Raw genomic sequence first — 15,708 nt, forward strand, 5'->3', positions numbered from 1 at the left:
CTCCTTTTGGTACTTGCTTTCCAGGGACTGGCACGTTGCTTTTTGACCTTAGTTTAACTCAGCAAGAATGTATTAACTTACTGTGGGCATGATATCGTGCTTAGAACAGGAGGATGAATCAAGCCCAGGCAATCCTCAGCCTCTAGTGTGCAGAGAAGACAGGCATGCAAACATCTTATTAGAGCTAGAACCAGTGCCAGGCAATAGCTCTCACCTTGTCTTTCTTCCTTTAAGCTTAATAAAAAACCCCGCAGAGAGAGCAGATTTGAAGCAACTCATGGTAAGTCTGTTTATTCCAGATTCTTACAGTACCTGTTTATTCATTTGTTCTTCTCTGTCAGTCATCTGTGCAGTACTTCCAGAGCCCATTCATTCCCTGCCCACGGTGGTCCAGCTGAGCCTGGGGCTGCAGAATACCAAACACCAGTCTCCTTTGCTCTCCCATCAGTTTAAGGGAAAGCTGGGGTGACCCCCGCAGCCTGAGTAAGCATGTGCCAGAGGAAAGGCCTGAGGGGGCCACGGGAAAGAAAAGGCCAGCTCACCCCCTTCATGGGGATGGGGCCTTTCCCTAATACTGCCTCACCTTACATTCAGCCTCCTTCCAGAGTCACTCTCCGCCTGCTGTCTCGTTTGGTAGCAGTGGAAATAGCTAATACTGTAAATATCTGGACAGCCATAGACAGTGTATATAGTATAATATGCACTAAGTCCATCATTTTCTTTGTATCTTCTAACAAGCCTGTGAGGCATTTAAGGCAGAGTTACTGTCTCCATACTGCAAGAGTAGGCTCCAAGAGGTGACTTGCCCAAGGCCTCACAGCTGCTGTGACTGGTGGAGCGGGTCTTTGGGCCTGCAGCTGGCCCCACTGTTGCTCAGGGGCAGGTGCCAGGTGCTCTTTCCAAGTGCAGCACAAGCTCTAGACCTGAAACTCTTGGATTTTACTTCCTGGTGGGATTTGTTTTGTTTTTTGTTTCTTTTTAACACCACGTTCTCTCATCTCCTTACATGCAGGTTCATGCTTTTATCAAGAGATCTGATGCTGAGGAAGTGGATTTTGCAGGTTGGCTCTGCTCCACCATCGGCCTTAACCAGCCCAGCACACCAACCCATGCTGTTGGCGTCTAAGTGTTTGGGAAGCAGCAAAGAGCGAGTCCCCTGCCCGGTGGTTTGCCATGTCGCTTTTGGGCCTCCTTCCCATGCCTGTCTCTGTTCAGATGTGCATTTCACCTGTGACAAAGGATGAAGAACACAGCATGTGCCAAGATTCTACTCTTGTCATTTTTAATATTACTGTCTTCATTATTATAACTATTATTGTTCCCCTAAGTGGATTGGCTTTGTGCTTGGGGCTATTTGTGTGTATGCTGATGATCAAAACCTGTGCCAGGCTGAATTACAGTGAAATTTTGGTGAATGTGGGTAGTCATTCTTACAATTGCACTGCTGTTCCTGCTCCATGACTGGCTGTCTGCCTGTATTTTCGGGATTCTTTGACATTTGGTGGTACTTTATTCTTGCTGGGCATACTTTCTCTCTAGGAGGGAGCCTTGTGAGATCCTTCACAGGCAGTGCATGTGAAGCATGCTTTGCTGCTATGAAAATGAGCATCAGAGAGTGTACATCATGTTATTTTATTATTATTATGTGCTTTTCATGTAGAATTCAGCAGTTGACATCCAAATCTAGCCAGAGCCCTTCACTGCCATGATAGCTGGGGCTTCACCAGTCTGTCTACTGTGGTGATCTGTAGACTTCTGGTTGTATTTCTATATTTATTTTCAATATACTGTGTGGGATACTTAGTGGTATGTCTCTTTAAGTTTTGATTAATGTTTCTTAAATGGTGGAATTATTTTGAATGTCACAAATTGATCAAGACATTAAAATGTCGGATTTATCTTTCCCCATATCCAAGTACCAATGCTGTTGTAAACAATGTGTATAGTGCCTAAAATTGTATGAAAATCCTTTTAACCATTTTAACCTAGATGTTTAACAAATCTAATCTCTTATTCTAATAAATATACTATGAAATAAAAAAAAAAAAGGATGAAAGCTACTTTTGCTTTTGTGGTAAGCTTTTCAATTTCTTTAGTACACAAGAAATACTGGTTTAGCCAAGCATCATTGGTGAGGGGGAAAGGTGAAGATGAGGAGGAGGCTGGAAGGCAGAAACAGGACACCAAGTTCAGTGCTTCGGACTAACTGGGGCTTCCTGTAATTTCAATCTCCAGACTCAGTCCAGTTCTTCTCACCCAACACCCTTATCTGTGACTCTTCCAACCACCTTCCTTGTGGGACCTGTGAATAGATCCTGTATATTCCTTTGATCTCTTTATACAAGGGAAAAGCAGCTGATGGGGGACTGGGAACAAATCTGAGAAAAATCACAAAACATTTCTTATCTCACAGAACATTTCTCATTTTCCATATATCAGTAGTTGAGCTGAAGGCCTGCCTGTACTTTCAGGCTGTCATGCTCATAGGAGGGCCTTGCTGGTGACCAGCTTGCCTACCTGGTGTGGGAGCTTTCTGCACAACATAGGACGCCTGTCTCCTTGCGACATTAAGCAATGGTTTCCCTTCTTTCACCACTTACACTTAACCACACCTTCCTGGAAAGGAGGAATGTGCCTGGCGCTGGCTTTGTCATGCCTGTGAGGTGGCAGTGATGTCACAAAGCCATTGGGAACTTTTAGGTACATTTGAGGCTGCTGGTCAATACCTCTCTGCTCATTATTTTCTTTGAAAGGGCAGGTTATAGAAACTAAAGCCAACATATATATTTATAAATAAAAGGCCCATTCCTTTTTAGATTAAAAACAAAACTTGGGTAAATAATCTTCTAAGTAGGTAGTCCAATCTAGAGGTACCAGAGCTTGGGATACTGCCAGGATTTTAAAAAAACGATCAGTGTTGTATATACTGCTGCCTAAGCTAGTCAGCTTTTTTTTCTCTCACTGTGAGGTATAGCTTTTCTAAATCAACAGTTTAACTTATACATTTTCAACATATAAACAGTCAGGCTGGGTTTTAACATTTATACCCTGTGTCTTTTAAAAATGACAGGATACAATCACTACTGAGAATGTTTCATTAAAATGAGAATACTACATGCTTAGGAGAAATGTTATAACCTGGTATCTAAAACCTAGATCTGACCACTTTCATGCTCAGTGTCTTTTGAGGGGTGTTTAGATTTTTTTTAAAAATTTTTAGCCAAGAATTATGATCCCCACATGAATCTTGCAGTGTTTTGAGCTCCCAATGCCAGATTCTTACTGAGATACCAATGATAGTTGGATTTTTAAATGATCTCATTAGCACCTCATAGCAACCTGTGAAACTGCTAGAGCAGATGTGAGTATCTTCACTTTACAGATGGGAACGTGAGTTGCAAAGAGGTGAGAGGACAAGTGACCAGTTAGTGGTAGAGCTGGAATTCATAGTCAACTTTTCCAGCTTTTAAAACCCATGCTCATATTTTAAATTAGACCCCCAAAATTTATGTACCTTGATGCTTTTTGTTCCCAAACTGTCTTCCCATTGTGTGTTCTAAGGAACATGCTCATTTAAACTTCTGGCTGTTTCCTCTAAGAGCAGCTCAAAATAACTTCAATGAAATGTGGATTAACAAAAAAAGTATTCTTTGTTTTCTTTGGGAACTGTCACATAAGTTCCGCTTGACATGATTCTTTGTGTTTTGTTTGGCTGGGCAGGGGAAATTAATTTTATAAAATTAAACAACTACTCATTTCATGGTATAGTAGTCAGTGGAAAAGGGACAGTATGCAGAAATGAACCTCAACTTCAGATACTAAGTAACAACTCTTATTCTGTAACTGTCATCTGTTAACAAAAATCCAGTCTTCCGGCCTGGTGTAGTGGCTCATGTGTGTAATCCCAGCACTTTGGGAGGTTGAGGCGGGCGGAAAACCTGAGGTTGGGAGTTCGAGAGCAGCCTGACCAACATGGAGAAATTCTGTCTCTACTAAAAATACAAAATTAGCCGGGTGTGGTGGTGCATGCCTGTAATCCTAGCTACTCTGGAGGCTGAGGCAGAAGAATCACTTGAACCCAAGAGGGGGAGGTTGCAGTGAGCCAAGATCGCACCACTGCACTCCAGCCTGGGCAGTAAGAGCGAAACTCCATCTCAAAACAAAACAAAAAATCCAGTCTTCCAAGCATGGCACATCTCTCTTAAGGGCCAGAAATGGATTTCAAACCATCCTGTTGTATCTTTTCCTCAGAGAAGGAACTGCTGTTTCTCTCTGTCGCTATCTAGAAACCAGCAGGCTCCATGATGGCTATTTATAATTTACTTTTAAAAACATTTTACCAGTGAGTGATGTCTCAAGTGAGAGGTGATTAACAGATACACAAAGCAGTTTATAGCATGCAATATTTCAATGCCTCTGAGAGGTAGAAACAGCCTGTGCTCTCAGATGGCCCTCAGTCCTTCCCCTTGTCATCTTTCTGTCCTAGACTGTGTCCTAACTGCTCACAAGGGTTCAGCGGCATGCAAACGGCCTTTAATTGGTTTTCTTCAAAGAGGCATCGTTGACTGGAAAGACTGGCTTGTATTTAAACTCTGCTCTTTTCGCAAATGCCAGACTTTCTCAACAGTATTTCAGAGGAAATTTTGTTTTGAACAGTTAACTGAATCTGACCAGATTACAGACAGCACCACCCATATTGCTCAATGCTAAGACACAGCATCTCTGATTTTCTGTATGTCATAACATTCTGAAGCTTGAGTTACTGATAGAGCCATTTTTGCAACTACACATCCTCCTTATAGTTCTTGCTTTCCTTTCAAGCAGATCACAGGGCCCAGGGCAAGATGATTTCCTTAAGGAGAAGTAGCCTGAGACTTAGAAATGCAATTTGTATAACTGACCAGCCTGGCTTTCCCCCTCCTTTAGGAATCTGATTCTTCTTCCTCCTCCTCCTCTTCCGTCACATGACTCTCTGTGCTCAGCTCCAGGGCTGTTTGGTTGATTGATGCTTCATTGTCTACATGCACCAACATCTGTATTGGCCAAGGGCATCACAGATTAGTAGGAAAGATGCTGGCCTCAAAACAGCAAATTCTTAAAGATGACTTAAAATCAGATCTCAATTGCATATCTATCCCCAGTACTTATGACTAAGAGGTATGGCCACTTTCCTTTTATACCCCCACCTCCATTACCAAAATGGGGCAAAAGTAAATGCCCCAGATTCAGTAGAATGTTACCTCATTTACAAACATTATTACAGAAAGCTCCATAAGATTTGTGCCAACTTACATGTGCTGCTGTATCATGGTTTTAAATGTCTTAACACACAAAATCTGGGAGAACTGCTCAAATATTGTGTACTTAGAAATAAGATTTTGCTGACTTACTTGAGGGCATTTGGTAAGAGATGAGTATGATGAGGACTGGAACTCATCTTTTAGCACTGTGCCTTGTACTTGAAGCCACACTCTTGAATCCCAAGGTTACTTATTCACAAGAAATCAAGAGTTTTGACATCGTCCTACAAAAATCTCCACTCTCCCCCGGGTTCATCTGAGTAACTAGACAGAATGGATGACGAGGAGGATGGAGGTAAAACATTAGTAACTACTTAATAATTAATTAGTGTATAACCAGCTGGTAGGAAGGTGGTTAATGGAGAGTTGCCACCTTATTAAACCAGAAAATTGTTGTCAGCACTTCTCAGAGCCCTTTGGGCTAGGTAATGTGATTTACAACAGTTCTTCACTACCCAAGCAGCATGGGAGCAGAGCAGACTTTGCATTCTCTCCTAGGCCTGCACTTGATTAAGCTTACATCATGTGACTGTTCAGGTACAGTGTGAGAAGACAGCATCTCATCCCCTCTTCTAGAGCTGATCATTGATTGGAGGGCTAATTCTTCAACCTAGAAAAGAAGAGTTGAGGACACTTTTCCTTACTATTTCACTGGACTACTGATGTGGGTAAACTGCTGGGCACACTATGAAAGGTTTGCATCAAGAGAGGGAATGAAAACTATCTCTGTGTTGCTCTAGAGGGAAAGTTGGGGGGGTAGGCTCTTAGGTTTTCTCTCTTTTAAGGATGAGTAAAGAAAGACTCTAGCCCTTTTCCCCTGGGCTGAACAGGTGTTCTGGCTGAGTCATGGCTTCCACTTCCACAGACCTAGCAACTCAAAGTACCAGTGTGTCATTACAACAGCCAGGTGTCATCTGATTCCTGAGAGAGAGAGAGAGATTCCCTGGACCTGAGGCTGTTACTCAGTAATGAGAAGGTGAAGGAAAGAAGAATAGAAAACAGAGGTGTTTGCTGAAGCATAAGGAAATCTGAGCTTTGGAGGTGGTCATCAATACACTCATTAAGTACTTGTAAGGGTACTGTGGCAATATAGAAACATAAATAAGCGGAGGGCACTATGACTTCCCTAAGGAGGCTGGGCGCGGTGGCTCACGCCTGTAATCCCAGCACTTTGGGAGGCTGAGGCGGGCGGATCACGAGGTCAGGAGATCGAGAACATCCTGGCTAACGCTGTGAAACCCCGTCTCTACTAACAGTATAACTTCCCTAAGGAAAAATGCTTATGATTTTGATATGTCACAGGTGTACAATACTTTTCATTTTACAAAGGGCTTTGGTAATCCTCACCTCATATGGACTTAAAGTTTCTGAAAAAGGGCCGAGCCCAGTGGCTCACGCCTGTAATCCCAGCACTTAGGGAGGTAGAGGCAGGTGGATCACCTGAGGTCAGGAGTTCGAGAACACCCTGGCCAACATGGTGAAACCCCGTCTCTACTAAATACAAAAAATTAGCCCGGCGTGGTGGCACATGCCTGTAATCCCAGCTACTTGGGAGGCTGAGACAGGAGAATCCCTTGAACCCGGGAGGTGGAGGTTGCAGTGAGCCAAGATTGTGCCATTGCACTCTAACCTGAGCAACAAGAGCAAAACTCTGTCTCAAAAAAAAGATTCTGAAAAGAATACTGAGCAGGGATTAGCATAATAACCTCCCTGGGACTTTTTTTTTTTTTTTAAAGGCAGGGTCTCCCCATATAGTTGCATGCTGGCTGGAGTGCAGTGGCACAATCTGGGCTCTCTGCAGCTTTGACCTCCTGGGCTTTGGCCATTCTCCCACCTCAGTTTCCCAAGTAGCTGGACTACAGGCACGCACCACCACGCTCAGCTAATTTTTTTTTTGTAAGGCCGGCCGCGGTGGCTCACGCCTGTAATCTCAGCACTTTGGAAGGCCGAGGCGGGCTGATCGCTTGAGCTCAGGAGTTCGGGAGTTCGAAACCAGCCTGGGCAACATGGTGAAACCCCGTCTCTACTAAAAATACAAAAATTAGCCAGGCGTGGTGGTGCACACCTGTAATCCCAGCTACTTGGGAAGGTGAAGCACAAGAATCGCTTGAATCCAGAAGGCGGAGGTTGCAGTGAGGCGAGATATGTCACTGCACTCCAGCCTGGGCGATACAGTGAGGCCCTGTCTCAATTTTTTGTAGAGACGAGGTCTCACTATATTGCCCGGGCTGAGGGGCTGCATTAAGCACAGGTTTGGGAAGTGGCCCACGTGGGCCTAAATCCCGACTCCTCCTCAAGGCCATGGCGTCAGTAACAAGAGCCACTGGAAGATCCAGACGTTAGGACAAGTCTCTTCTCCCAGGGCCTCAGTTTCTTCCTTGGTAGCATGGGAGGATCTAGGAGTTCCTTCTGGCTTGGCAAAACTAGAGCATTTCAAGCGCCAAGACAAACTAGAAAACAGCAGCTCAGGAGGAAGGGGTCGGTGGCCAGAGGGGTCTAGGCGAGCCTTCGGAAGGGAGCATTTCCTCAGCGTGCTGTCTGAGGGCCATCAACATTTACAGGAAGCAACAGGTAGGACCGCACTTGCCAAACGCAGATCCCTTGGCCTCACCCTAGACTTGCGAGGTCAAGATTCTGAGAGATAGGGCCTAAGAAGAGCACAGCAAACTCCCCAGGTGATTCAGATACCTGTTTGTTTGTAAACCTGTAAATTGGCGCCACCACAGCTAGTGAGTAGCGGAGGAATGGCCGCAGCAGGTGGTCACCCCAGAAGCCCAGGTTGGGGGGAAATGGTCGCTCGGGAGGAATGGAGGAGGGACAGGAGAGGGCCGCGGGGTCACCTTGAGGCGGTTCAGCTGGTCGTGCAGGGCTGCCTTCAACCGCAGCAGCGTCTCCTCCTCCTTGCGCAGTTCCTGAAGCCGGCTCAGCATGTCGCCTGGTCACATAGCCAACCTCCGCGATGCTGTCGGCTCGGCACTCGGTGATGACGCCATCGCCGCCGACTCCCGGAAACCGAGCGGGGAGGCGGGGCTGCCCGACACATTGGGGAAAGGCGAGGGGTGCGCCCCCTTCCGGCGCCCGCCGTAGCCTGGTCACTCCGCGGGGGACGAGCTGCAGGAAAGGGTACAGCCTGTGTCAAAACACCTTGATTCATGAGTAATGATCAGGATTTCGAAATCAGATCCATGGAGCTGTGAACAACCTGAAGAAATCTTGGGTTTGGCTATCCTTTAATCCGATAGGCCATTCGCACACCAAATGGTCAAACACCGTTTCAACTGACTGGGTGAACAGCACTTCCAATGTGTTCCACCAAGTGGCTATCTTTAACCCCACAAAACCTGTATTTGAAGGCAGGCACCAAATCAGTAGCACATGAACTCTACTGTGTTAAGAGGCCCTGCAGGGTAGGACTCACAGTGGACTTTAAAGGAGTAAGGCTGCACAAAATAGAGAACTAAAGAGCATGAAAATAAAGCCATGCTAAGAAATGACGTGCTTAAGAACTGAGATTTTGCCCTGGAAATGGGGAGTGTAACAGATCACCTTGGCTGTGAACGGAGACTGTCTTGACAGTTCGAGACTGTCAGAGAAAGGCTGACAGTTTAACAATCCAGATGCAAAACAAGGCTTTGACACAGGACAAGAGGTTAATTCTAGGGTAATATTTGCAGTTTAGCTTTATGGGTAAAAAAAAAAAAAAAAAACCCTTATATCTGGAGGCATTTCATGGATATTTCTTTTGAACACACTTGGTTAACAATCACCAAGACACACAGGCAGTCCTGAAAAACGCTTCTGGTAATTTTCAGTCTGGCTCTGACGCCCAGGCTGGAGGGCAATGGTACAATCTCGGCTCACTGCAACCTCCACCTCCCAGGTTCAAGTGATTCTCCTGCCTCAGCCTCCAAGTAGCTGGGGTTACAGGCGTGCACCATGATCGTCTATTTTTTATATTTTCAGTAGAGATGGGATTTCATCATGTTGGCCAGGCTGGTCTTGAACTCATTGACTCAAGTGCTCTGCCCACCTTAGGGTCCCAAAGTGTTGGGATTACAGATGTGGGCCAGTGTGGCCTTTTGGCACTTTTTCAAACCATGGTGAAAATATTCAACTCGATTGTCATAGCTGGTTAAAAAGAACACTTCTCAAGAGGTAATCAATTTTACTGCAGTACCAAAAAAATTGTGTTTTCCAATTGTGCCCTCTTGTGGTTAAAGTTAAATCTTTACAGAATTTAACCTATTTTCCATCTGGTGGGGAGCTAAACTTGAACAGCCTCTGCGTTTCTGACCAAGTCCTGTTATACCTATTTTTCAAGCCACATTATTTAGAAAACCAGTTTTTTATCATTCCCCTTCCACTGAACTCCATGGACTTAGTATAAATCCATGCCCCATTTTATATAGTGTGCCCCATTTTATACCCCACTATATAAAATCTAATAGTCTAAATTTATGGCCAACAAAATGTCACTTTAAAAAAATTCTAACCAAGCTTTACAGAACACACCAACAAGTCATGTTTCTCACTGCCTGTATAATCAGGTCTTTATTCAAAAGAAGCTGTCCAAAATGATTTGACCTTTATGGAATAATCAAATTTAAGAGTTTATGCAGCAGGCTTCTTTTCCTCTGTAGTAGGTTTCTTTTCTGCAGGCTTCTTTTCAGGGGCTGGTTTCTTGGTAGCTGCTGCTTTTTTTCCCACCAGAGGCTTCTTCTGCTTCTTAACACCAACAGCAGCCTTCTTTCCTTTCTTACCTACCACAGGCTTCTTGCCTGCAACCGCCGCCTTCTCATCTGATTTGGCTTGTAGTGCTGCTGCTGCAGCAGCTGCCTTATCCACCCGGAGCTTGTGCTGCAACAAATTAGGCAGAAAACAGTAAGAATCAAATCCTTCTAAGAACTTAATGTATCAGGAAGAGAGAGAGAGAGAAAAAAAAAAAAAAAAAAAAAAAAAAAAAAAGCCAGCCAGGCACGGTGGCTCACGCCTGTAATCCCAGCACTTTGGGAGGCTGAGGCAGGTGAATCACCTGAGGTCAGGAGTTTGAGACCAGCCTGACCAATATGGTGAAACCCCGTCTCTACTGAAAATACAAAAATTAGCTGGACATGGTGGTGTGCGCCTGTAGTCCTGTAGTGCCAGCTACTTGGGAGGCTGAGACAGAAGAACTGCTTGAACCTGGTAGGTGGAGGTTGCAGTGAGCTGAGATCACGCCATTGCACTCCAGCCTGGGTGACAGAGCGAGATTCCGTCTCAAAAACAAACAAACAAACAAACAAACAAAAACCCCACTCACATTCCTGGCCTGGCGAAGAATGGTGTTCCGGCGCATGGTCTTTGCATATGGGTTTAGCTTCAACATGATTCTCAAGTTTTTCAGTGGGTTCTTCTTTAGGACTCTGCGATGAATCTTCTTGCTATAAAAAGGCAGATACTGTATCAACATTTTACTTAACATTATACACATACAAATTTTTGAAACAACCAATAGTATAGGGTTGGGGCAAGAATTACACTCTAAGTATCACTTTACCGTGGTGCTCGAAGGGCTCTTTGGATCTCTGGGCTTTTCAAGATTCTGCTAAGATCTGTATTAATCATCTTGTGCATGGGAAGACTGAAAGGGAAAAGATTGACATGTACATGTAAAAGTAATCAACCAAAGAACATGAAGCTCAACTGAAGCTTTATTTTTAACCACTATGCTCTCCAAAATATCTACTACACTATCACTTCTCATAAACATGGACCAGGCCGGGTGTGGTGGCTCACCCCTATAATCCCAGCACTTGGGGAGGCCGAGGCGGGTGGATCACCTGAGGTCAGGAATTCCAGACCAGCCTGGCCAACATAGTAAAACCCCAACTCTACAATTAGCTGGGTGTGGTGGCACACGCCTGTAGTCCCAGGTACTCGGGAGGCTGAGACAAGAGAACTGCTCGAACCCAGGAGGCGGAGGCTGCAGTAAGCCAAGATCACACCACTACACTCCAGCGTGGGCGAGAGAAAACAACTCTGTCTCAAAAACAAAACAAAAACCAAAAATATAGACCAGGTGAGTCTCATTTTGGCATATTGTTGCTGCACATAAGGGGAAATGGGAACAAAATTATTTAGAAAACATGTAAGCCAATTCTGAATGTTAATATCCACAATATAAACATCTGTGCTTAGTATATGAAAGATACTTACTTGTAGTTACTCTTGAGGGAAGCAGCTTTACGCCAAGTGCCATACAATTCATCTAACTTCCGGAAAGCACTTTCAGTCCAAATGCAGAAACGTCCCACATGCCCACCAGGAGCAAGCTTCAAAATGTTCAGCTTGCTTACATTAAGCAGAGTAATTCCTTTTAAAGGCAAAGAAAAATTAGGGAGCCTGTATTTCAACAAAAGAAACACAAATCATCTTTATGGCTTAAGAGCTATAAAAGGTACCTGAGAACTTATTAATTACGAAGTTTCAACCATCAATGGTGCAACTCTTTCAGCCATAAATCAGAACTTCCACAAAATCATGTGTTTCAGAAACACGGACCGTAAGTGGAATCTCATCATAACAAAAGCTGAGTAGACTTGCAGAGTATACCTAGTCAATATATGTAAGCAGTTTAATTACCAGGGATGTTTCTGAAGGCCTTGATGATACCATTATCCTCATTATAGATGATGCACGGGCCCCTGCGCTGGATACGGCGACGGTTTCTCATTTTGCCTTTGCCAGCTCTCATTCGCTGAGAGGCATAGACCTACAAAGTGAGCAGTTTTAGTATTCTGATACAATCTCTGCAACAGATCTTCAGAGTTTTAATTCCATTTTACAGATGATTAAACTGGGCACAATAACTTGCCAAGGTTACAGAGCCATAAACAGCAGTTAGGATTCAAACCCAGGTAATCGGGCTCTGAGGTTCATGTTCTCTCACACATTAAGGCTTAGCTATACTGCCCTTATCTTCTGAAATTCAAAGTGACAAACTGTGAACAAGGAGTACCAAACTGTAAATGTGCTCATTAAACGGACCTTTTTGATATCATTCCAGGCTTTAAGTTTCTTAAGGAGCAAAACAGCTTCCTTGGTCTTCTTGTAGCCTTCAACTTTATCTTCGACTACCAAAGGAAGTTCAGGAACTTCCTCAATACGATGACCTAACAAAAACCAATTTGACACTTACTTGGTTATCCTGAACCTTTTGGGAAAAAAAAAAAAATCAAACATTTTATACAACCAATAAAAGCAAAATGGTATTCAGTTTGCCAAGTCAGAATTTCCACAAATATCATGTGTTTCAGAAACACGGACCGATTAAGTGGAATCTCATCATTTTGACAGTTAAATAAAAATGCGGTGGGAACACAACAGGCAAGTTTAAGTAGGAAGTTTTCTAAGGATATATTAAACTACTACTTGAATAGTTAGTTCCCCAGTTACGCTAGTATTCGCTGATTGATTTGTCAGATTTAAGTAGTCAGACCTAGTATTCAGTAAAGGATTAAAGTTTAATCAGACACTCCAGGATGAAAAGAATGTGCAATTTTAACAAAGGTTCACATGAAAGAAAAGTGGGGCATTTTGTATCACTGATACGAAATATTTTTGATTAAAAAATTTTTAAACTGATTATGTAACATGTATTTCTGGAGTACACTTGATAACTGAATGCACTCATTTGTCAAGATCAAATCAGTGTAACTGGAATATCCATGAACTAAAATATTTTATGCTAAAAACATTCAAATTATTCTCTTCTAGCCATCTTGAAATGGGTTACTGTGAATAAAAATCACCCTAATGATGAAATAGTAGGTGTCTTATTTCTTCTATCAAACTCTCTTATGATACAAAGTATTACCAACCTTTAGACATGACCAGTGCTGGTAGGGCTGAAGCAGCCAAGGCAGAACAGATGGCATATCGTTTTTGGGTTGTGTTCACTCTACGATGCCAACGGCGCCAGGTTTTGGTTGGTGCAAACATTCGGCCTCCACGACACATCTATTTTTCCAGTCAAGAATCACATTTCTCAAATTTTAGTAATTACAACAAGGTTATTTCTTGCTCAGTAAGAATTTTCGTCAACCTTCTGTACCAGCTTACTGACAGCAGGCAACTGTCGCTGAGAACAGAGTAAGACGCAAATTACGACATCATTGCAAGCAAAATAACCCCATATAAATGAAGCCCCTTCTCTTCAAGACAAAAAAAGTAATATTTTTACACCATATTATCATCAATAAACCAGACCCAGGCTGCTAAATTCCATCAGAGCTGACCAGTCTTAGGTAGTGAAACAAAGGATACGTTTCCAAAAGCACCCTGGCCAGAGCGGTGAGTCCCACCACCTCGAACTCTGGGAATTCGAGCCACAGCTCTGCCAGTACCCCAAGACTCAGCACTGGTCTGATGACCTAAAATTGAGAAGAGATAAAAATTGTAGCTGCTTCATCATACATATCAACCCATGACTATTACGCATGGTAGCAAACAGCATCAGAACATCCGAGAAAATCATGTGGTTCAGAAACACGGACCAATGAAGTGGAATTTCATCACTACTGTAAAGCAGTCCCTAAAATATGTGCAAAAGGTATAAATCCATACCTGCTAATTCACTGACAGCGTAGGGCTGTCTGTTGTTTTTGCGCAAGTTGGTGTGAACAAAGTTCACAATATCTGGTCGAATAGGAGCCTTGAATACAGCAGGCAAAGTGACATTTTTGCCAGATGACTCCCCCTTTTCGGAGTACACCGATATTAGTGGGCGAGCACACGCCTAAAGAAAAAGGAAAGGATTATTTTTATTGACAAGTAATGTTGGAAGCGCACTCTTCTCATACGCCAACAATATCATTAAATACTCAATTGCAGAAGAGATTGGTATGGTGGGGTAAACAACGCTTAAACCAAAATAGCAGTAAATGACTAGAACCCTTAGAATCGCAAGCTCTACTGCACAATTTTATTTTCAAAGAGAATTGTTTATCATAAAACTTTCAAAGCAAGCCTTACAAAGCACAATAGCTAAATCAAAACCATATTGTAAGGTTTGGAGATGCTGTTTAATGCCAATTAATCAGCAAATCCTGTCTACCCGGACTCCACTCATCCCAACTTCCATCCCTGTCCCACTCACCCTCACCCTCTACTAAACACGTGTTTCCAAAGCTCACCAGTAGAAAGACTGGTGATACTTTTTGTTTAAAAGTATCCGAGTCTTCCCATCTGTGAGTAAAATCAAAATCCTGAGGCTGACCTACACAATCTTCTCTACTTCTGACCTCAACTCCCATACACTCTTCCAAATATTTTTCGGTCTCAGGACCACCCGACACTTGCCTCAGACTTTCCAAGTGTTCACTCTAAAGCTCCTCTTTGCCAGCTTTCTCACATCCTTCAGGCCACTTTAAGCTTTCTGTGATCACTGTTTAAAGCCAAACCACTCCTATTCCCTATGTTCTCATCTCTTACTACCATCGAATATTACTATGTATTTAGTCCAACTCAACTACGATCCCAGTCAGGACAGTGTCTTGTTTTGTTCGCTTAACTCCCCCGGCACACAACACTACATAGTATATACGAACACTATTTGCGGAAAAGCAGTACACATATAACACTGGTGTTATTACGAGTTGGCTAAGGATTCAAAGATTTTGATAACACCGAACAGAACAATTTTTAAGCGAAGAGAACCAAAAAGCTTTTTGAGATGATTCCTAAGCTAGGCAGAGACAAGCATCCAGAAAAAGGCTAAATAAGCAAGTATTCTAACAGAAGGGCCCATTGCTCTTGAGAACGACCCAGTGCTTTCCACTACTGCTTCCCGGCGCGTACTGTGCTGGGAACCCCACGTTGCCTCTAAGATGGCTGCCGTATCGCCGCACACCTCAGTCCCACACCAGAAAAAGACGCCTTTGGTCCTCATCTCCCTCTCCTCGCTCTATCTCCTACAGATTCTATGCTCCGAACCCCAAATCCTTCCTTACTGGCCCTGAGATACGGGATAAGGCCAGCCAAGAGGACTTCCACTCACCATGACGGAGAGAGGAGACAGCCACGCTCCTCTCAGCCAGGCTGCTGCCACAGGAAAAGGAAGTGCTTACCACTCTCGCTGTATATGTCACCTTCCCCTTGACCGCCCCACCTTGCCCCGCCTAAGAATCAACACGGATACACAAAATATCTCTCTACCACACTACAAAAGTAAAAAAGAGAGTGTTATTTCTTTATTTGTGGGAAATTACGGTATCTATTTTCTTCCAAAGCTAATAATAATTCTTAGAAAATAGGGACTCCTTTTCGCGGAATAATCCATAGGGGGCGAGGCCAACTCTCGCGAGTCGAGGTATCTTCTCAACCACTGCGCTTATTTTAATTATTGCAGACGGAAATTGAAGACTATTGA

The 15,708-nt window shown here is 43.6% G+C and overlaps 3 protein-coding genes and 4 non-coding genes across 8 annotated transcripts in view; 1 reads left to right on the plus strand and 6 right to left on the minus strand.

The window, feature by feature from the left end:
* MAP2K1 (mitogen-activated protein kinase kinase 1) overlaps nt 1-2,060 on the plus strand; it is a 101,347-nt gene extending 99,287 nt beyond the window's left edge. Inside the window, exons 10-11 of the mRNA XM_024232818.3 lie at nt 235-280; nt 1,013-2,060. Of these exons, the coding sequence (XP_024088586.1) occupies nt 235-280; nt 1,013-1,126 (160 nt within the window). The 3' untranslated portion in view covers nt 1,127-2,060. The remainder of the gene's footprint in view (nt 1-234; nt 281-1,012) is intronic.
* SNAPC5 (small nuclear RNA activating complex polypeptide 5) lies at nt 265-9,720 on the minus strand. 2 transcript variants are annotated; one of them, XM_024232819.3, is made up of 4 exons: nt 8,141-9,720; nt 5,821-5,910; nt 4,902-5,033; nt 265-1,228 (listed from the first exon to the last, which is right to left on the minus strand). In XM_024232819.3, the coding sequence occupies exons 1-3, from the start codon at nt 8,228-8,230 to the stop codon at nt 4,923-4,925; spliced, it is 291 nt and encodes a 96-aa protein (XP_024088587.1). In that variant the 5' UTR covers nt 8,231-9,720; the 3' UTR covers nt 265-1,228; nt 4,902-4,922. The 2 variants fall into 2 exon arrangements, with proteins under 2 accessions (XP_024088587.1, XP_003780790.2); XM_003780742.5 differs by lacking the exon at nt 265-1,228 and adding an exon at nt 1,617-2,302.
* Nucleotides 9,721-9,824: 104 nt separating this feature from the next.
* RPL4 (ribosomal protein L4) lies at nt 9,825-15,395 on the minus strand. The gene is given in 10 exon segments (NM_001131753.1): nt 9,825-10,157; nt 10,600-10,720; nt 10,837-10,920; nt 11,496-11,652; nt 11,922-12,051; nt 12,327-12,451; nt 13,160-13,298; nt 13,605-13,711; nt 13,905-14,076; nt 15,337-15,395. Coding segments are annotated over 10 exon segments (1,284 nt in total). The 5' UTR covers nt 15,340-15,395; the 3' UTR covers nt 9,825-9,911.
* On the minus strand, nt 11,797-11,865 carry LOC112129161 (small nucleolar RNA SNORD18). The gene has a single exon (XR_002911580.1). It is a non-coding gene; the product is annotated as a small nucleolar RNA SNORD18 (small nucleolar RNA).
* Nucleotides 12,561-12,632, minus strand: LOC112129160 (small nucleolar RNA SNORD18). The gene has a single exon (XR_002911579.1). It is a non-coding gene; the product is annotated as a small nucleolar RNA SNORD18 (small nucleolar RNA).
* LOC112129261 (small nucleolar RNA SNORD16) lies at nt 13,360-13,458 on the minus strand. The gene has a single exon (XR_002911670.1). It is a non-coding gene; the product is annotated as a small nucleolar RNA SNORD16 (small nucleolar RNA).
* On the minus strand, nt 13,790-13,861 carry LOC112129162 (small nucleolar RNA SNORD18). The gene has a single exon (XR_002911581.2). It is a non-coding gene; the product is annotated as a small nucleolar RNA SNORD18 (small nucleolar RNA).
* Nucleotides 15,396-15,708: the final 313 nt, after the last annotated feature.

Source organism: Pongo abelii, chromosome 16 (assembly GCF_028885655.2).
Source record: "Pongo abelii isolate AG06213 chromosome 16, NHGRI_mPonAbe1-v2.0_pri, whole genome shotgun sequence".
NCBI classification, from domain to species: domain Eukaryota; kingdom Metazoa; phylum Chordata; class Mammalia; order Primates; family Hominidae; genus Pongo; species Pongo abelii.